Here is a 22,744-nt window from a genome sequence, read left to right on the forward strand (position 1 = left end):
ACGTCATCACCGTGTTATGTCATCACTGTGTTATCTATTCAAGCGCAGAGAGAGAAACATAAAAACTCTAACCTCTGTCTCTGCCAAGCAACTGTCAGGGGTTGGCTATTTTAGGCACTGGCCTGTATGATGCACCCCAATCAGAACCAATCCACTCTCTTTTAACACGATGTAGAGGAACAGAGAGTTGGGTAAGCAGAGGCCTGTCCCAGTAATGTCACTCTGCCATTCTTCACTGAAATTGGCTCAGAATAGCAGTCAAAACACAGAGGGGGAGAGAGAGATAAAAATGTGCACGTGATTACATCCTGAGTGCTCCCGAGTGGCGCAGCGGTTTAAGGCACTGCATCTCACTGCTAGAGGCGTCACTACAGACCCTGGTTCGATCCCGGGCTGTATCACAACCTTCTTAACTGACTTGCCTAGTCAAATAAAGGTTAAATAAAAAAAATTAAAAACATCCAGGTGAGCCTCATTGTGCTGCTTGTATGAAAGTCACATTGAAGATTTCGTCAGAAAGTATACTCTGCAGTAAATGACTGATGAATTCAGCACACTGTACTGCTGGTTCCTTATCACTGGTACAGGCCACTGTGACTGTACTGCTGGTTCCTTATCACTGGTACAGGCCACTGTGACTGTACTGCTGGTTCCTTATCACTGGTACAGGCCACTGTGACTGTACTGCTGGTTCCTTATCACTGGTACAGGCCACTGTGACTGTACTGCTGGTTCCTTATCACTGGTACAGGCCACTGTGACTGTACTGCTGGTTCCTTATCACTGGTACAGGCCACTGTGACTGTACTGCTGGTTCCTTATCACTGGTACAGGCCACTGTGACTGTACTGCTGGTTCCTTATCACTGGTACAGGCCACTGTGACTGTACTGTTCCTCTCAGATATCCATCTGCAGACACTCTTCCCCTGGACCTCTCTAACTTGACAAATTACAGGAACTGAATGGCGCTAGCACTTCCAATAATAGGACCAAATAATTGCACCTTCCACAAACCGTTGGTACCTCCTCTCTCCACAGCACAACCTGGAATTAACGGCATTATATTGTCCTGAAGTCTCCAAGAGACTCAGCTACTTGCCCTGAACTCTGCAATTACAGCCTCTAACTTCTTCCCCCATCATGTTGACATTTCATTTCCCCCCTGAAATACCAGGCTGTCTGCACCCCATGCTTCTCTGTCTTTTTTAGAGACACTGTTATCATTACCACTGGCATTTCATTTCTCATTCATGGGAAAAAGCAATATGTAGGCTACCCTTGGGTGAGGACATGCAGTTCCCCAGGTACAGTAGGTCATCCTAGGAGCTCCACTGAGTCAGATAATCAAACGGACTGTATTTGCATTATAATTTACCTACAGTGGGGCAAAAAAGTATTTAGTCAGCCACCAATTGTGCAAGTTCTCCCACTTAAAAAGATGAGAGAGGCCTGTAATTCTCATCATAGGTACACTTCAACTATGACAGACAGAATGAGATTTTTTTTCTCCAGAAAATCACATTGTAGGATGTTTTATGAATTTATTTGCAAATTATGGTGGAAAATAAGTATTTGGTCAATAACAAAAGTTTCTCAATACTTTGTTATATACCCTTTGTTGACAATGACAGAGTTCAAACGTTTTCTGTAAGTCTTCACAAGGTTTTCACACACTGTTGCTGGTATTTTGGCCCATTCCTCCATGCAGATCTCCTCTAGAGCAGTGATGTTTTGGGGCTGTTGCTGGGCAACACGGACTTTCTACTTCCTCCAAAGATTTTCTATAGGGTTGAGATCTGGAGACTGGCTAGGCCACTCCAGCACCTTGAAATGCTTCTTACGAAGCCACTCCTTCATTGCCCGGGCGGTGTGTTTGGGATCATTGTCATGCTGAAAGACCTAGCCACGTTTTATCTTCAATGTCCTTGCTGATGGAAGGAGGTTTTCACTCAAAATCTCACAATACATGGCCCCATTCATTCTTTCCTTTACACGGATCAGTCGTCCTGTTCCCTTTGCAGAAAAACAGCCCCAAAGCATGATGTTTCCACCCCCATGCTTCACAGTAGGTATGGTCTTCTTTGGATGCAACTCAGTATTCTTTGTCCTCCAAACACGACGAGTTGAGTTTTTACCAAAAAGTTCCATTTTGGTTTCATCTAACCATATGATATTCTCCCAATCTTCTTCTGGATCATCCAAATGCTCTCTAGCAAACTTCAGGATTTGAGTCCCTGGCGGCGTAGTGTGTTACTGATGGTAGGCTTTGTTACTTTGGTCCCAGCTCTCTGCAGGTCATTCACTAGGTCCCCCCGTGTGGTTCTGGGATTTTTGCTCACCGTTCTTGTGATCATTTTGACCCCATGGGGTGAGCTCTTGCGTGGAGCCCAAGAACGAGGGAGATTATCAGTGATCTTGTAAGTCTTCCATTTCCTAATAATTGCTCCCACAGTTTATGTCTTCAAACCAAGCTGCTTACCTATTGCAGATTCAGTCTTCCCAGCCTGGTGCAGGTCTACAATTTTGTTTCTGGTGTCCTTTGACAGCTCTTTGGTCTTGGCCATAGTTGAGTTTGGAGTGTGACTGTTTGAGGTTGTGGACAGGTGTCTTTTATACTGATAACAAGTTCAAACAGGTGCCATTAATACAGGTAACGAGTGGAGGACAGAGGAGCCTCTTAAAGAAGAAGTTACAGGTCTGTGAGAGCCAGAAATCTTGCTTGCTTGTAGGTGACCAAATACTTATTTTCCACCATAATTTGCAAATAAATTCATTAAAAATCCTACAATGTGATTTCTGGATTTTTTTCTTCTCATTTTGTCTGTCATAGTTGAAGTGTACCTATGATGACAATTACAGCCCTCTCTCATCTTTTTAAGTGGGAGAACTTGCACAACTGACTAAATACTTTTTTGCCCCACTGTACATCAAAAGGCTGATAATAAGATCACAGAGAGATTGTTGTCTAATCCTAGAACAGGATCACATTTTATGTCATTATGGATATGTCCCAAATGGCACCCTATTCCCTATTTAGTGCACTACTTTTAGGGATAGGGTCCTAGTCAAAGTAGTGAACCAAATAGGGAATAGGCTACCATTTGGGACATACCCAATGACTTCCTGTCTGAATAATGCACATGAATGACTGCATCACTGCTACAAGGAATAAGGAGGTGAAACTCCAAAGAAACTCAAAATAATAAACCTACCAAGATAATAAGACTAGCAAGATAACAAACAAAAAAGTCCCCAAATATGGTCTTTACATATTCTGCTAGATTCTCCTTTATGCTTTGGTGTGTACACTTTTCTAAGAAACACTGCAGTGATTCTGAGAGGAAACTCCAGGTGAGTATTAGATGACCCACTTGCACAGTCACAACATGGCATCCCTCATCCAATAACCAACAAGCTCTTAGATGTTTGGGCCCAGTGATGGGTCATCCAGCTCACCCTGTAAAACAGCAGCTTGTTCTCAAAGAAGTGCAATCAAAGGCTTGGCCTGGGGCCTGAATTCTTATGAAAACGATTGATTCAAAGTGCTGCATGTACCACCCTTCATTACACTCCACAGCTCAGTTACTCTGCTGGTTTCCCACCCAATCAAGATATTGGGGACCCTGCGGCCTACAGGCACGTCACTGGCCATCCAGATGGGATCAGGTCTAATTCCTCTCAGCACTGACCCACAGAGAATTCTGTTTCCCTGGCCTGTTTGTTCCCCTGTCTAGCCATGTGTAGCCCTGTCCAACCCTGTGTAGCCCTGTCCAGCCCTGTGTAGCCATGTGTAGCCCAGCCCTGTGTAGCCCTGTGTAGCCCTGTCTAGCCCTGTCTAGCCCTGTCTAGCCATGTCCAGCCCTGTCCAGCCCTGTCCAGCCCTGTCCAGCCCTGTGTAGTCGTGCTAAGCCCTGTGTAGCTCTGTGTAGTCCTGTCCAGCCCTGTGTAGTCCTGTCCAGCCATGTCCAGCCCTGTATAGTCCTGGCCAGCCATGTCTAGCCCTGTATAGTCCTGTCCAGCCGTGCTTAGCCCTGTGTAGCTCTGTGTAGTCCTGTCCAGCCCTGTATAGTCCTGTCCAGCCCTGTGTAGCTCTGTGTAGTCCTGTCCAGCCCTGTATAGTCCTGTCTAGCCGTGCTTAGCCCTGTGTAGCTCTGTGTAGTCCTGTCCAGCCCTGTGTAGCCCTGTGTAGCTCTGTGTAGTCCTTTCCAGCCCTGTATAGTCCTGTCCAGCCATAGCTCTGTGTAGTCCTGTCCAGCCCTGTATAGTCCTGTCCAGCCGTGCTTAGCCCTGTGTAGCTCTGTGTAGTCCTGTCCAGCCCTGTATAGTCCTGTCCAGCCCTGTGTAGCTCTGTGTAGTCCTGTCCAGCCCTGTATAGTCCTGTCTAGCCGTGCTTAGCCCTGTGTAGCTCTGTGTAGTCCTGTCCAGCCCTGTGTAGCCCTGTGTAGTCCTTTCCAGCCCTGTGTAGCTCTGTGTAGTCCTGTCCAGCCCTGTGTAGCTCTGTGTAGTCCTGTCCAGCCCTGTATAGCTCTGTGTAGTCCTGTCCAGCCCTGTATAGTCCTGTCCAGCCGTGCTTAGCCCTGTGTAGCTCTGTGTAGTCCTGTCCAGCCCTGTGTAGCCCTGTGTAGCTCTGTGTAGTCCTTTCCAGCCCTGTGTAGCTCTGTGTAGTCCTGTCCAGCCCTGTATAGTCCTGCCCAGCCCTGTGTAGCTCTGTGTAGCCCTGTGTAGCCCTGTGTAGTCCTTTCCAGCCCTGTGTAGCTCTGTGTAGCCCTGTCCAGCCCTGTGTAGCCCTGGTTAGACTTAGAGGGATATCAACAGCTGTAGCTCCGTGGTAACTCCTCCAACACAGGATGACATAATAGACTCAACCCCACAGTGTTTTGAGTTATGTTTGAAGGTACAATGTAAATTCCCTTTAGACCTCTAGGCCACTCTCTGTAATAATGTCCATAGAGGGTCTCATGGTTGACTTTCTCTTCCATCTATTTCAGTCATTGTTTTATATTCACCTGATAAACGGTGACCTTTTGCTGCGAAAAGACAGAATCATTTGATTTTCTTTTTTGTTATTGTCCTTTCCTGTAGCTTGTTTTTGGTCGCAGGTTCAGCAATGGCTGAAGAATTGCAACATTTACCTGGAGTTAACTCTGCGAATAGCACTGCTGGGTGATGTGAAAAGTTATAGTCAATTGATCAATGTACAATAGTATAATAATACTATTACCTAAAATGTGTATCTTTAATTTACAATCTGTAGAAAACTATGAGAATAGAAAGGTTCAGAACTTTTGTGAAATATCACAGAACACTTGAACAATATATGGCAAATAGAAATTAAATGATGTTCAGAGATAGATGGGAGGTGTTGAGGGGAGCTGAAGGGTGGGACTAAAGACAAATAAAAGATAACTAATGTATAATATACTGCATCCATGAAATGTATATGGCACAGGAGGTTGGTGGCACCGTAATTGAGGAGGACGGGCTCGTGGTAATGGCTGGAGTGGAATCGGTGGAATGGTATTAAATACATCAAACACATGGTTTCCATGGTTTCCATGTGTTTGATGCCATTCCATTCGCTCCGTTCCAGCGAGTCATTACTATGAGCCGTCCTCCCCGCAGCAGCCTCCACTGTTATTTAGTGTGTATAAACTGGAAGTAGAAGCCTAAGTGTTGTTGTCCATTAGTTTACTCCAATTAGGGGAGGGGCGGTAGGGTTAGGGGAAAATAATAAAGGAAAATATATTAAATATATTTAAAATAATATCTATATTTATAAACAAAATATATATGGTGGATTGTAAATAATGCAGACAATTACATTGATAGAAGCTGCAATCTATCTGCAATGTTAAAGCTGATCCACCCCATAAAAATACATTATTTCCAATATAACATACAGCCACGAATCTCTGAGAAAACATGGTAACATCACCTCAGGCTGGGGAGGTTTTTAACCAGACGGTGAACATGGAATCTTGGGAATGCAGCAGAATGTGAACTGTACCCAGAACTATGCATCATCTGTAGCCCAACAAGACTACACTGTGTCTAGTCTACACACACCACTGCCCTCCAGAGCTCTGAGAGCCTGCCTAGACCACCTCTCAATCTCTGTCAGGAACGAACTAGATACTACAATGACAGCGCTTTGAAGGGGAGATCTGGAGACATTGATGTCCACTCTTCATGGAGACAACAAAGACTATTCAAACCCTCTGATGTCATGTAATTTCATGTCATTTTCACTGTTCAGGGAACACAGGACCACTGTAAACACCTGAAATGAGCCTTCACTGCATTGTTTCAAATGTCAATCATTTCCCATTCAAATAAATAACTCAACTGCATTTTCCAAGGCTGTATGCAAAGTAGAGCCTTCACATTTTTTCTAGTTATCCAACCACCCTGGGGAAATGTATTGGCATGGCACCTAGTCCACTTCAACAACTCCATCTCCAAACAACCAGCAATTATGTACTTATCCATTTTGACATGTTCTCTAAAGCAGCTGTTCCCGTAATCACAGCCCAATAGCACTGCTCTTGACCCATGTTGACCCTCTGAATGGTATATCTTATATGACACTTGAGAGGCATGAATCAACGCATTGAAAATTCTGAATGGTGCTCCGTCTCCCCAGAGTCTCCCTTTATAACACTGTTGTGGAAGGAGAGGCAGGACCTGCTATTGTGACCCTGCCCCCCTAGTGAAATATGACACAGGGCTCTTTTGTAATGCTGCAAGTCTGTGTGGAGTGACAGGCCACTCCAGTTGGCAGGTGTACTGGGAGATTGTGCCTTCATCAGCAGAATACAAGACGAGGGCTGAAGCACCACTCTGCAAAAGTGTCACGGTTCTTCTCCTAATGGTTACTATAGAGTGACGGGCTCGGCCTGCATGGGGCCACGGGCCCTGCTGTGCTGTCGATCAAATAAACCAAGAGCCAGCCTCATGATCAGCTGGGAGCTGACAAATAAATCACAGAGAGAGGACAGTTATTTCTTTACATCCTCAATGTCAAATTAATATCAGCATTCCCTGCTGAAGTAAAACATGCATGAAATGACATCAGCAGATATGCCTTGTGACAACACAACAAAGGACCTGTCCTTCACTCCTATGAAAATGTTTTCAAAAACTGCTGCGTTCATATGGAGAACACTAGCCGATCAGCTGTTATGAATGAAAATCCCTTCAAAGTAAGATTCAATTATATGCATTATTAAACAATTACAAATATCATTACTCATATCAATCATATTAACACATTCAGTTCAGTGATTCATTCATCATCATTCTGTGTAATAAGCAGCAGAAGTCGTCAGTGCTGGACCAAAAAAATAAACCCTCGTCAAAGTAAATTAGAGATTACATGTTTGCTGGCTTCCTTGAATGGAACATGTACATCCCAGTTATACACCTGCTTCCTTAATAGGTGCTTTAAACAAAGGAAGCAAGAGGGCAATTGAGATGACAGAAAGATGGGATTTCTGTTCAATTAGGTAATGGCAATGGCAATAAATCAAGGAGTGAGTTGGAGAGGAGAGCAGAGCAGACAAATAGTCCATTTTACCTTGTCTGGGGCTCCATACTGGAGGTTACCGACGTCCAGAGGGGTGATGAGCGGCACGTTTTGGAAGCCATCCTCCACACTGACCGGTTTAGCGCCTTTGTCTTCTAGATTGCTCCCCAGTTTAACCATTTTTACTAATATAAAATAGTACACTTCTCAAGCAGATGCTGTAAATATAACAAAAACTATGTTAGTTCATTGTTCGTGTGTCATTTATCAAACAATAAAACATCTACTGACCACGCAAATCGATACGTTTGTTATTTAATCCAACCAAGTTTATTTAAACATTTAAATGACCTACATTGGATTTCAACTTTAACTTCATAATGACAGATCAGAATCAGATATTGTAACAGGGTAATAAGACGCTATGAAACCCCGTTTAATTATTAAAAATATTTGATAAATTAAATATGTGGGTGTGCAGGCTAACTTGAGATATCATTTCCCCCATCTAATTTATCAAAATTAATATATTCTACATTTAAAAAAGGTGGAAAATCACCTTTTCCAACGCCATGGAGCAGGCATCAAAAATAAATACTATGTTATCGGGCTATGTTCATAGGGCTACACCTGCAGTAACCTAGCCTAGACTACGTCGTCTTTAGCGTCCAAAAACAGAATATGTCAAATAAAAACATCTACTTACGATGAACACACTTCTATAAATCCTTTTTCGTTTCTTCGTCTGCTGTTTTGTAGGCTAATATCTAAGACGCGAGGCAAGGAACGCCGATGCAGGCAGACCGGGCTAAAACGCAATCAAAGCTTGGTGGTGCTGATGCGAGAAAGTAGGCAGAGACTAGCAGATTACATAGGCAGCCCAGCCCCCAAACCCAAACACTGCCTCCTCACTTTATACTTGCAAACGGCACCACTAGGTGGATTTTTGAATGAAATCCCACATTTGTTTTGGCCGATTTGAATAAAACCACAAACCTCACTCAGATGTATTTTATTAGTCTTTATCGCCATCTAGGGACCTGACGCTATAACTGTGCGGCAGGGTTGGGTAGTAACGGATTACATGTTTCGGGATAGCTAAATTAATAAATAACTGTAATCAACCCGGATTATATATAAAAAAATATATATAATCGGATTACAGTAAATAATCCGCCCAACATGCATGTCTGTATCTCTCCCCCTGCATAAAAAATAGCCATCTCTATAAAACTGCCTTCACATCATCTAGTAACTTTGTAAATAACAGCATATGACTGGGGCAATCCACTTGAACGCCAATTCAATTGATAATTACAAATGCGAAACTCATCTATCATCCCCGTTCTCCCCTGCACATCTCTGACGTTATTTGTCAACAAAAAAAGACATTAAGCATGGCGGCGTCATCAGCAGTAGTTTATTGATTCTGTTCATCTTCCTTTTGATTTAGAAAGTGAAAGCAGCTCTGGATATACTTTTCGTAGGCCAAAAAAAGAGCAAAACACTCAAACCTTCTAATGACCACCATGTTTGATGGTATTTCCCAGTTCAAAACGTGAAAGCACACAACTCGTATTTGCGACTTCGCAACTGGTAATTACCACATTCCCACCTAGTTAGAAAGTAGAATTGAGGAGCAGTTAAGTATAACTGAGGAGAAATAACATTAAAATGGACATTGCCAGTACCGTTTCTAGACATAAACGGCCACTTCAACAGTCATTGGCCTCAACTCAATGTACTGTTTAGTTCAGGATTGATAGTAGGACACACAACTAACAATTTCATAGTGCTTCAGCAGTTTGGTAGTGTGTCAGCAGTTTTCGTCTTGTTGTGTCAGTCGCTGAAGTTAACTCAATTAGCCCATGTCAGCTAACATTAGTCTTTACAGCTATCTAAACCTTTTAATGATCATGGCCGAATTACTGACCAGGCACCCAAGCTACCTAAGCACCATCACCTCCAGGGGTCCCCCATTTAGTCACTCTCACTCAGATATCATATGGACATTTGCATAAGACATGTTTAAAGGCACTTATATCTTGTCTTGCCTGATCATAATATATATTATAACTTAAATAACTTAAATAATTGAAATAATTGAAAATGTTAGCGTATGTTTTTTCTGTCTGTATGTACAGTGCATTCGGAAAGTACAGTGCCTTGCAAAAGTATTTATTCCCCTTGGCATTTTTCCTATTTCGTTGCATTACAACCTGTAATTTATATTTATTTTTTATTTTTATTTCTTGTAATGGACAGACACAAAATAGTCCAAATTGGTGAAGTGAAATGGAAAAAATGATTTGTTAAAAAGGAATCTGAAGGGGGAAAAAAAGGGAAAAGTGGTGTGTATATGTATTCACCCCTTTGCTATGAAGCCCCTAAATAAGATCTGGTGCAACCAATTACCTGCAGGAGTCACATACTTAGTTAAATAAAGTCCACCTGTGTGCAATCTAAGTGTCACATGACCTGTCACATGATCTCAGTATATATACACCTGTGCTGAAAGGCCCCAGAGTCTGAAACACCACTAAGCAAGAGGCACCACCAAGCAAGCGGCACTATGAAGACCAAGGAGCTCTCCAAACAGGACAGGGACAAAGTTGTTGATAAGTACAGATCAGGGTTGGGTTATAAAAAAATATCAGAAACTTTGCGCATCCCACAGAGCGCCATGAAATCAATTATTAAAAAATAGAAAGAACATGGTACTACAACAAACCTGCCAAGAGAGGGCCACCCACCAAAACTCACGGACCAGGCAAGGAGGGCATTAATCAGAGAGGCAACAAAGACGGAGATTGGAGTATCTGTCCATAGGACCACTTTAAGTCGTACACTCCACAGAGCTGGGCTTTACGGAAGAGTGGCCAGACAAAAAAGCCATTGCTTCAAGAAAAAATTAAGCAAACACATTTGGTGTTCGCCAAAAGGCATGTGGGAGACTCCCCAAACATATGGAAGAAGGTACTCTGGTCAGATGAGACTAGAATTGAGCTTTTTGGCCATCAGTGAAAACGCTATGTCTGGCACAAACACAACACCTCCCATCACCCCGAGAACAACATCCCCACAGTGAAGCATGGTGGTGGCAGCATCATGCTGTGGGGTTGTTTTTCATCGGCAGGGACGGTGAAACTGGTCCGAATTGAAGGAATGATGGATGGCGCTAAGTGTACAGGGAAATACAGGGAAATTCTTGAGGGAAACCTGTTTCAGTCTTCCAGAGATTTGAGACTGGGACAGAGGTTCACCTTCCAGCAGGACAATGACCCTAAGCATACTGCTAAAGCAACACTTGAGTGGTTTAAGGGAAAAAAATTAAATGTCTTGGAATGGCCTAGTCAAAAGCAGAGACTTCAGTCCAGTCGAGAATCTATGGTATGACTTAAAGATTGCTGTACACCAGCGGAACCCATCCAACTTGAAGGAGCTGGAGCAGTTTTTCCTTGAAGAATGGGCAAAAATCTCAGTGGCTAGATGTGCCAAGCTTACAGAGACATGCCCCAAGAGACTTGCAGCTGTAATTGCTGCAAAAGGTGGCTCTACAAAGTATTGACTTTGGGGGGGAGTGAAAAGTTATGCACGCTCAAGTTTTCTTATTTCTTGTTTGTTTCACAAGAAAAAATATTTTGCATCTTCAAAGTGGTAGGCATGTTGTATAAATCAAATTAAACAAACCCCCCAAAAATCTATTTTAATTCCAGGTTGTAAAACAACAAAATAGGAAAATACCAAGGGGGTGAATACTTTCGTAAGCCACTGTATTTCCCTCATCAATCTACACTCAGTACCCCATAATGACAAAGCAAAAACAGGTTTTTAGACATGTATACGATGAGATGAGTAATATAAGATATGTAAACATTATTAAGTGGCATTATTTAAAGTGAATAGTGATCCATTTATTAATATTTATTTACATTTATTTAACTAGTCAGTTAAGAACAAATTCTTATTAACAATGACAGTCTCCCACGGAACAGTGGGGTAACTGCCTTGTTCAGAACGACAGATTTTTACCGTGTCAGCTCGGGGATTCAATCCAGAAACCTTTCAGTTACTGACCCAATGCTCTAACCACAGGGCTACCTGCCGCCCCGGCAGTAAAGTGACCAGCTTTGATGCACCTCTACTGACCTTGCCTTCTGGATGGTAGCGGGGTGAACAGGCTGTGGCTCAGGTGGTTGTTGTCCTTGATGATCTTTTTGGCCTTCCTGTGCCATCGGGTGCTATAGTTGTCCTGGAGGGCAGGTAGTTTGCCCCTGGTGATGCGTTGTGCAGACCGCACAACCCTCTGGAGAGCCTTGCGATTAAGGGCGGTGCAGTTGCCGTACCAGGCAGGGATACAGCCCGACAGGATGCTCTCAATTGTGCATCTGTAAAAGTTTGTGAGGGTTTTAGGTGACAAGCCAAATTTCTTCAGCCTCCTGAGGTTGGAGTGGCGCTGTTCCACCTTATTTACCACACTGTCTGTGTGGGTGTACCATTTCAGATTGTCCGTGATGAACTTAACTTTCCACCTTCCCCACTACTGTCCAGTGGATAGGGGGGTGCTCCCTCTGATGTCCACGATCATCTCCTGAGTGAGAAGTTGTTTTCCTAACATCACACTCTGAGTGCCCTCACCTCCTCCCTGTAGGCTGTCTCGTCATTGTTGGTAATCAAGCCCACTACTGTTGTGTCGTCATCACACTTGATGATGGAGTTGGAGGCGTGCATGGCCACACAGTCATGGGTAAACAGGGAGTACAGGAGAGGGCTGAGCACGCACCCTTGTGGGGCCCCAGTGTTGATGATCAGCAAAGTGAAGATGTTGTTTCCTACTTTCACCACCCGGGTGCGGCCCGTCAGAAAGTCCAGGACCCAAATGCACAGGGCGGTGTTGAGACCCAGGGCCTCAAGCTTAATGATGAGCTTGGAGGGTACTATGGGGTTGAATGCTGAGCTGTAGTCAATGAACAGCATTCTTGCATTGGTATTCCTCTTTTCTAGATGGTATAGGGCAGTATGCAGTGTGATGGCAACTGCATCGCCATTGAGAGGCTTTGACTTCCGGGTTGGAGCGAGCGGTCGCATCTGCACTCGGTCCGCAGGTAGTATTACATTTCATTACATTTCATTATAGTACAACGGTTTGATTTGTCTAATCTTAGCAATTTCTTCTTAGCTAGCTACATAGCCGTCTTTGTATCATAGATAATTGCGTAATAATCGTATTTCGTCGTCCTAACGCAGTCTACACTGCCCTGCAGCTAGCCAGCTAGCTAACGTCCACCGTTAGCTAGTCCACCGTCTACCGATTAGCAGCACAACTATTACACTCAACTGAACGACTTGATTAGTGTAGTGTTAGCTAGCTACATAGTTGTCTTTGCTGTCTTCGTATCCAAGATAATTGTGTAGTTTAGAGTGTGTAGTTTTAGAGTGATTATCTTAATTTACCGAGGTTAGCTAGCCAGCTATTTGTCGTCCTTAACGTAGGAGACACTGCTAGCTAGCCAACAGCTAGCCAACGTCTACCGAACAGAACTTCCGCACTCAACAATCCGGTCGCATTTCGCTTCGCTCCACAGGTAGTATCACATTTTTCATTTAATTTCATTACAGTACAACGGCTTGATTTGTTTGATCGTAGCTAGCTACATAGCTAGCTACATAGCCGTCTTTGTATCAAAGATAATTGTGTAGTCTTGAGCGATTTCCTAGGTTAGCTAGCCAGCTATTGTCGTTCTTTTAACGCAACGTAACGTAATCAACACTACTAGCTAGCCAGCTAGCCCCGAATAGCAGCACAGTAGCACAGTAGAAACTATTACATTCAACGGAACGACTTGATTAGTGTAGTGTCAACAACGCAGACACTGCCAGCTAGCCTACATAGTCAACAACGCAGCCTCTGCCAGCTAGCCTACTTCAGCAGTACTGTATCATTTTAATCATTTTAGTCCATAAGATTCTTGCTACGTAAGCTTAACTTTCTGAACACTCGAGACGTGTAGTCCACTTGTCATTCCAATCTCCTTTGCATTAGCGTAGCCTCTTGTGTAGCCTGTCAACTATGTGTCTGTCTATCCCTGTTCTCTCCTCTCTGCACAGACCATACAAACGCTCCACACCGCGTGGCCGCGGCCACCTAATCTGGTGGTCCCAGCGCGCACGACCCACGTGGAGTTCCAGGTCTCCGGTAGCCTCTGGAACTGCCGATCTGCGGCCAACAAGGCAGAGTTCATCTCAGCCTATGCCTCCCTCCAGTCCCTCGACTTCTTGGCACTGACGGAAACATGGATCACCACAGACAACACTGCTACTCCTACTGCTCTCTCTTCGTCTGCCCACGTGTTCTCGCACACCCCGAGAGCTTCTGGTCAGCGGGGTGGTGGCACCGGGATCCTCATCTCTCCCAAGTGGTCATTCTCTCTTTCTCCCCTTACCCATCTGTCTATCGCCTCCTTTGAATTCCATGCTGTCACAGTTACCAGCCCTTTCAAGCTTAACATCCTTATCATTTATCGCCCTCCAGGTTCCCTCGGAGAGTTCATCAATGAGCTTGATGCCTTGATAAGCTCCTTTCCTGAGGACGGCTCACCTCTCACAGTTCTGGGCGACTTTAACCTCCCCACGTCTACCTTTGACTCATTCCTCTCTGCCTCCTTTCCACTCCTCTCCTCTTTTGACCTCACCCTCTCACCTTCCCCCTACTCACAAGGCAGGAAATACGCTCGACCTCATCTTTACTAGATGCTGTTCTTCCACTAACCTCATTGCAACTCCCCTCCAAGTCTCCGACCACTACCTTGTATCCTTTTCCCTCTCGCTCTCATCCAACACTTCCCACACTGCCCCTACTCGGATGGTATCGCGCCGTCCCAACCTTCGCTCTCTCTCCCCGCTACTCTCTCCTCTTCCATCCTATCATCTCTTCCCTCTGCTCAAACCTTCTCCAACCTATCTCCTGATTCTGCCTCCTCAACCCTCCTCTCCTCCCTTTCTGCATCCTTTGACTCTCTATGTCCCCTATCCTCCAGGCCGGCTCGGTCCTCCCCTCCCGCTCCGTGGCTCGACGACTCATTGAGAGCTCACAGAACAGGGCTCCGGGCAGCCGAGCGGAAATGGAGGAAAACTCGCCTCCCTGCGGACCTGACATCCTTTCACTCCCTCCTCTCTACATTTTCCTCTTCTCTCTCTGCTGCTAAAGCCACTTTCTACCACTCTAAATTCCAAGCATCTGCCTCTAACCCTAGGAAGCTCTTTGCAACCTTCTCCTCCCTCCTGAATCCTCCTCCCCCTCCTCCCTCTCTGCAGATGACTTCGTCAACCATTTTGAAAAGAAGGTCGACGACATCCGATCCTCGTTTGCTAAGTCAAACGACACCGCTGGTTCTGCTCACACTGCCCTACCCTGTGCTCTGACCTCTTTCTCCCCTCTCTCTCCAGATGACATCTCGCGTCTTGTGACGGCCGGCCGCCCAACAACCTGCCCGCTTGACCCTATCCCCTCCTCTCTTCTCCAGACCATTTCCGGAGACCTTCTCCCTTACCTCACCTCGCTCATCAACTCATCCCTGACCGCTGGCTACGTCCCTCCCGTCTTCAAGAGAGCGAGAGTTGCACCCCTTCTGAAAAAACCTACACTCGATCCCTCCGATGTCAACAACTACAGACCAGTATCCCTTCTTTCTTTTCTCTCCAAAACTCTTGAACGTACCGTCCTTGGCTATCTCTCTCAGAATGACCTTGATCCAAATCAGTCAGGTTTCAAGACTAGTCATTCAACTGAGACTGCTCTTCTCTGTATCACGGAGGCGCTCCGCACTGCTAAAGCTAACTCTCTCTCCTCTGCTCTCATCCTTCTAGACCTATCGGCTGCCTTCGATACTGTGAACCATCAGATCCTCCTCTCCACCCTCTCCGAGTTGGGCATCTCCGGCGCGGCCCACGCTTGGATTGCGTCCTACCTGACAGGTCGCTCCTACCAGGTGGCGTGGCGAGAATCCGTCTCCACACCACGTGCTCTCACCACTGGTGTCCCCCAGGGCTCTGTTCTAGGCCCTCTCCTATTCTCGCTATACACCAAGTCACTTGGCTCTGTCATAACCTCACATGGTCTCTCCTATCATTGCTATGCAGACGACACACAATTAATCTTCTCCTTTCCCCCTTCTGATGACCAGGTGGCGAATCGCATCTCTGCATGTCTGGCAGACATATCAGTGTGGATGACGGATCACCACCTCAAGCTGAACCTCGGCAAGACGGAGCTGCTCTTCCTCCCGGGGAAGGACTGCCCGTTCCATGATCTCGCCATCACGGTTGATAACTCCATTGTGTCCTCCTCCCAGAGCGCTAAGAACCTTGGCGTGATCCTGGACAACACCCTGTCGTTCTCAACTAACATCAAGGCGGTGGCCCGTTCCTGTAGGTTCATGCTCTACAACATCCGCAGAGTACGACCCTGCCTCACACAGGAAGCGGCGCAGGTCCTAATCCAGGCACTTGTCATCTCCCGTCTGGATTACTGCAACTCGCTGTTGGCTGGGCTCCCTGCCTGTGCCATTAAACCCCTACAACTCATCCAGAACGCCGCAGCCCGTCTGGTGTTCAACCTTCGTTCTCTCACGTCACCCCGCTCCTCCGCTCTCTCCACTGGCTTCCAGTTGAAGCTCGCATCCGCTACAAGACCATGGTGCTTGCCTACGGAGCTGTGAGGGGAACGGCACCTCAGTACCTCCAGGCTCTGATCAGGCCCTACACCCAAACAAGGGCACTGCGTTCATCCACCTCTGGCCTGCTCGCCTCCCTACCACTGAGGAAGTACAGTTCCCGCTCAGCCCAGTCAAAACTGTTCGCTGCTCTGGCCCCCCAATGGTGGAACAAACTCCCTCACGACGCCAGGACAGTGGAGTCAATCACCACCTTCCGGAGACACCTGAAACCCCACCTCTTTAAGGAATACCTAGGATAGGATAAAGTAATCCCTCTCACCCCCCCCCCCTTAAAAGATTTAGATGCACTACTGTTCCACTGGATGTCATAAGGTGAATGCACTAATTTGTAAGTCGCTCTGGATAAGAGCGTCTGCTAAATGACTTAAATGTAAATGACTTAAATGTCTGTGGACCTGCTGGGGCGCTATGCAAACTAAAGTGGGTCTAGGGTGGCAGGTAAGGTGGAGGTGATATGAACCTTGACTAGTCTCTCAAAGCCACTCATAATGACAGATATGAGTGCTACGGGGCAATAGTCATTTAGTTCAGTTATCTTTACCTTCTTGGGTATAGGAAAAAGGACACTGACACTGCATGTCAGAGCAAAAACCAAGCCATAAGGTCGAAGGAATTATCCGTTGAGCTCCAAGACAGGATTGTGTCGAGGCACAGATCTGGGGAAGGGTATCAAAATGTGTCTGTAGATTTGAAGGTCCCCCAAGAACACAGTGGCCTCCATCATTCTTAAATAGAATAAGTTTGTAACCACCAAGACTCTTTCGAGAGCTGGCTGCACAGCCAAACAGCAATCAGAGGACCCAATGTTCACTCTGACAGATCTCCAGACTTCCTTAGTGGAGATGGGAGAAACTTCCAGAAGGACAACCATCTCTGCAGCACTCTACCAATCAGGCCTTTATAGTAGATTGGCCAGACGGAAGCCACTCCTCAGTAAAAGGCACATGACAGCCCACTTGGAGTTTGCCAAAAGGCACCTAAAGGACTTTCAGATCATAAGAAACAAGATTCTCTGGACTGATGAAACTAAGATTGAAGTCTTTGGCCTGAATGCCAAGCGTCATGTCTGGAGGAAACCTTGCACCATCCCTATGGTGAAGCATGGGGGTGGCAGCATCATGCTGTGGGGATGTTTGTCAGTGACAGGGACTGTGACTGGGAGACTAGCCAGGATAGAGAAAAATATGAACAGAGCAAAGTACAGAGAGATCCTTCACCTTCCAACAGGACAACGACCCTAAGTACACATCAAAGACAACGCAGGAGTGGTTTCGGGACAAATCTCTGAATGTCCTTTAGTGGCCCAGCCAGAGCCCGATCAAACATCTCTGGAGAGACCTGAAAATAGTTGTACAGCGGCGCTCCCCATCCAACCTGACAGAGCTTGAGATGATCTGCAGGGAAGAATGGGAGAAACTCCCCAAATACAGGTGTGCCAAGCTTGTAGCGTCATACCCAAAAAGACTATGCTGTCATCGCTGCCAAAGGTGCATCAACAAAATACTGAGTAAAGTGTTGGGAATACTTATGGAAATGTGAAATTTCAGTTTAAAAAAATAAAAAATATGCAAAAATGTCTAAACCTGTTTTTGCTTTGTCATTATGGGGTATTGTGTGTAGATTGATGAGGGGGGAAAATATCTAATCCAGAATCCATTTAGAATAAGACTGTAACAAAAGAAAATGTGGAAAAAGCCCAGCGGTCTGAATACTTCCAATGCACTGAATTCTTCACCAGTTTAGGACTGATCAGATAGACACGATACACACAGTGTTCAATAACCTAAGATGTACAATTCCTGTCCTAGAGTACTGATTCTTATCAATGTTCTAACTGAGACAACATGCCCAGGGCAGAGGCCTTGCCTTCCTATGCATTTTACCAGACACCACGACCTAGCTGTGTTTACAGAGTGGTCCATTTCTCTGTGACCTTGTTACTGACTGCGACAGAGGCAGAGAGAGAGAGAGAGAGCAGGCATCCGGTAGCAGAATGGATTGGCTCAGCAGAACCTTTGTCTCCCCTGTGAGATAGACAGGCGTTATGTCATCTGGGTCTTTCATCCAAGCCTTGTGTCACTAATATTCTATGCACACTTCCTGCAGCGGGATAGCCACGCAATGCCATCCAAAACTTTTTCTCTTGCATGACTTATTTGGATGATAGCAAGGTAATTAGATATCAGATGATTTAGTCTACATTGAAGAAAAACACTAGGGGAGAGTTGGGTTAGTTGAGCCACCCCTTGTTTCTAGGAAATGATACACAAAAAGAGGTCATCATTTCATGGAGTCTGTAAATGAAGAAACCACATACAAAAAAGTGGTAAGCAAGTTAGGTAAAAAAAAATGATTTTCACAAAGTCAAATGAATTTATTGTGTTAAAGGTTTCATGATGCTTGTTTCTAAACCAAAGTAGATTGTTTTAAGACTTTAATGCATCTGCTGGGGTCTCTGAAAGCTACAATATGAGATCCTAAAACTACATGACAGTACATCTTTGTAGCTGTGTGGGCTCATATAGTCAAAATGTTTGCCTTGGGTTAAATTGAGCCAATCACCACCATACCCCATTCAAGTGATGATTGCAAAAATTCTATGCATATTAACCATAAAACAGACTAAATGTAATATGTCATAGTGCATTTGTATTGCAACATCGTGTATTAAAAGTAAAACAAGCAGGGGTCTAGCCCCCCCTCGAGGTTCTTGAGAAAGACACGGAAGTGAGAGAAGGGATGAAGTCCATATGAACAGCAGCAAGGGATGAAAGAATAGACTGAATGACACTGAAGATGTACATTAACAAAAAAGACTATTAACATGTATCTGTGTGAAAGGGAGGCTATGATAGAGTAGCAGAGACACACCAGGCTTATCTGATGACATGGAGTCTCAGCTTGATAAAGAGAGGCTATGATAGAGTAGCAGAGACACACCAGGTCCTATCTGATGACATGGAGTCTCAGCTTGATAAAGAGAGGCTATGATAGAGTAGCAGAGACACACCAGGTCCTATCTGATGACATGGAGTCTCAGCTTGATTAACATATCAAGAATCTTACAGACCAGTTTCATGGGCTTTAGTAGCCTCAAATCCAGAGATCTTGCCTACGAATTGGCACATCAAAACAACATCCTTGTCCTGGACAATTGGTCAAGAAATGGAAGGGTAAGTGATAAAATTAAACCAAATCAAATGTTATTTGCCACATGTGCCGAATACAACATGTTTAGACTTTACCGTGAAATGCTTACTTACAAGCCCTTAACCAACAGTGCAGTTCAAGAGGAAGAACATATTTACCAAGTAGACTAAATAAAAAGTAATAATCAAAAGTAATACAATCAGAATAACAATAAAGAGGCACCGGTACCGAGTCAGTGTGCAGGGGAACAGGCTAGGTAACCTGTACATGTAGGTGGGGGCGAAGTGACTATGCATAGATAACAAACAGCAAGTAGCAGCAGTGTACAAGAGGGAGGGGGTCAATGTACATTGTCCGGTGGCAATTTTTCTGAATTGTTCAGCAGTATAATGGCTTGTGGGTAGAAGCTATTGAGGAGCCATGTGGTCCTAGAGTTGGCACTCCGGTACCGCTCGCCGTGCGGTAGCAGAGAAAACAGTCTATAACTTGGGTGACTGCAGTCTCTGACAATTTTATGGGCTTTCCTCTGACACCGCCTATTATATAGGTCCTGGATGGCAGGACGCTTGGCCACAGTGATGTACTGGGCCGTTCGCACTACCCTCTGTAGCACCTTAAGGTCAGATGCCGAGCAGTTGCCATACCAGGCGGTGATGCAACCGGTCAGGATGCTCTCGATGGTGCAGCTGTAGAACCTATTGAGGATCTGAGGACCCATGCCAAATCATTTTAGTGTCTTGAGGGGGAAAAGGTTTTTGTCGTGCCCTCTTCACGACTGTCTTGGTATGTTTGGACCATGATGGTGATGTAGACACCAAGGAACTTGAAACTCTCAACCCGCTCCACTACAGCCCCGTTGATGTTAATAGGGGCTTTTTCGGCCCGCCTTTTCCTGTAGTCCATGATCAGCTCCTTTGTCTTGCTCACATTGAGGGAGAGGTTGTTGTCCTGGCACCACACTGCAAGTTCTCTGACCTCCTCCCTATAGGCAGTCTCATCGTTGTCGGTGATCAGGCCTACCACTGTTGTGTCGTCAGCAAACTTGATGGTGTTGGAGTCGTGTTTTGCCATGCAGTCGTGGGTGAACAGAGACTACAGGAGGGGGCTAAGTACACACCCCTGAGGGGCCCCAGTGTTGAGGATCAGCATGGAAGACGTGTTGTTGCCTGCTCTTTCCACCTGGGGGTGGCCTGTTAGGAAGTCCAGGATGCAGTTGCATCCTCACATAGGTGTTCCTTTAGTCCAGGTGGGAAAGGGCGGTGTGGCGTGCAATTGAGATTGCGTCATCTGTGGATCTGTTTGGGCGGTATGCGAATTGGAGTGGGTCTAGCATGTCCAGGAGGATCCTGCTGATGTGAACCATGACCAACCTTTAAAAGCACTTCCTGGCTACCGGCGTGAGTGCAACAGGGCGGTAATCCTTTAGGCAGGTTATCTTCTCTTCCTTGGGCACAGGGACTATGGTGGTCTGTTTGAAACATGTAGGTATTACAGACTCGGTCAGGGAGAGGTTGAAAATGTCAATGAAGACACTTGACAGTTGGTCCGCGTGTGCTTTGAGTACATGTCCTGGTATTCCGTCTGACCCAGCGGCTTTGTGAATGTTGATTTGTTTAAAGGTTTCGTTCACATCGGCTACCTAGAGCGTTATCACACGGTCATCCAGAACAGCTGCTGCTCTCGTGCATGCTTCAGGGTGGCTTGCCTCGAAGCGAGCATACAAGGCATTTAGCTCGTCTGGTAGGCTCGTGTCACTGGGCAGCTCGCGTCTGAGTTTCCCTCTGTAGTCAGTAATAGTTTTCAAGCCCTGCCATATCCGACGAGCGTCATAGCCGATGTAGTAGGATTCTATCTTAATCTTATATTGACGCTTTGCTTGTTTGATGGTTCGTCTGAGGGCATAGCGGGATTTCTTATAAGCATCCGGATTAGTCTCCCGCTCCTTGAAAGCGTCAGCTCTAGCCTTTAGCTCGATGCGGATGTTGCCTGTAATCTATGGCTTCTGGTTGGGATATGTACGTACAGTCACTGTGGGGATGAGGTCATCGATGCACTTATTGATGAAGCCGATAACTGAGGTGGTGTATTCCACAATGCCATTGGAGGAATCCCGGAACATATTCCAGTCAATGCTAGCAAAACAGTCCTGTAGCATAGCATCTGCTTCATCTGACCACTTCCGTATTGAGTGAGTCACTGGTATTTCCTGCTTTAGTTTTTGCTTGTAAGCAGGAATCAGGAGGATAGAATTCTGGTCAAATTTGCCGAATGGAGGGCGGGGGAGAGCTTTGTATGTCTGTGTGTGGAGTAAAGGTGGTCTAGGATTTTTTTCCCCCTGGTTGCACATGTGACATGCTGGTAAAAATGTGGTAAAACTGATTTAAGTTTGCCTGCGTTAAAGTACCCGGCCACTAGGAGCGCCGCTTCTGAGTGAGCATTTTCTTCTTTGCTTATGGCCTTATAGAGTTGGTTGAGAGCCGTCTTAGTGCCAGCTTCGCTTTGTGGTGGTAAATAGATGGTCACGAATAATACAGATGAGAACTCTTGGTAAATAGTGTGGTCGACATCATAAGGTACTCTACCTCAGGCGAGCAATACCTTGAGACTTCTTTAATATTAGATGTCGCACACCAGATGTTATTGACAAAAAGACCCACACCCTTCGTCTTGCATGGAACATCCCGCCAGCTCTATATTGTCCGTTTCTTCGTTCAGCCATGTGTCAGTGAAACATAAGATATTACAGTTTTTAATGTCCCGTTGGTAGGATAATCTTAATAGTAGTCAACAATTGTATTTTCTAACGATTGCACGTTAACAAGGAGAATGAAAAGCATTGAGAGTTTATTCACTCACCTCCGGATTCTCAGAAGGATCCCCGATCTGCGTCCCCTTTTCTTCACGCAAAAGGTGTGGATCTGGGCCTGTTCCAGTGAAATCAGGACATCCTTCTGAGGGGCGGTAGCTCTGACAGCGCCGGACAGGCGGGAAGCTCCGGCAGCGGCGCCGGACAGGCGGGAGGCTCCGGCAGCGGCGCCGGACAGGCGGGAGGCTCCGGCAGCGGCGCCGGACAGGCGGGAGGCTCCTGCAGCGGCGCCGGACAGGCGGGAGGCTCCTGCAGCGGCGCCGGACAGGCGGGAGGCTCCGGCAGCGCTGGACAGGCGGGAGGCTCCGGCAGCGCTGGACAGGCGGGACGCACTGTAGGCCTGATGCGTGGTGCTGGCACTGGTATGCCGTGCATACTATGCCACGCCAACAGCTTTCTTTCTACTCTGTCCACTACATCCTCCACACTCTCAGACTCAGCACTCTGCTTCGCCGACAGCTCCAATT

The 22,744-nt window shown here is 45.8% G+C and overlaps 1 protein-coding gene across 1 annotated transcript in view; it reads right to left on the minus strand.

Moving 5' to 3' along the window:
- The window catches only part of LOC115116844 (neuronal vesicle trafficking-associated protein 2-like), a 35,814-nt gene extending 27,407 nt beyond the window's left edge, over positions 1–8,407 (minus strand). The window contains exons 1-2 of the mRNA XM_029645316.2: positions 8,233–8,407; positions 7,578–7,744 (exon numbers count right to left, since the gene is read on the minus strand). Coding sequence (XP_029501176.1) covers positions 7,578–7,706 — 129 coding nt within the window. The 5' untranslated portion in view covers positions 7,707–7,744; positions 8,233–8,407. The remainder of the gene's footprint in view (positions 1–7,577; positions 7,745–8,232) is intronic.
- Between the last annotated feature and the right edge of the window lie 14,337 nt (positions 8,408–22,744).

This window comes from Oncorhynchus nerka, linkage group LG10 (genome assembly GCF_034236695.1).
Source record: "Oncorhynchus nerka isolate Pitt River linkage group LG10, Oner_Uvic_2.0, whole genome shotgun sequence".
Classification (NCBI taxonomy): Eukaryota; Metazoa; Chordata; class Actinopteri; order Salmoniformes; family Salmonidae; genus Oncorhynchus; species Oncorhynchus nerka.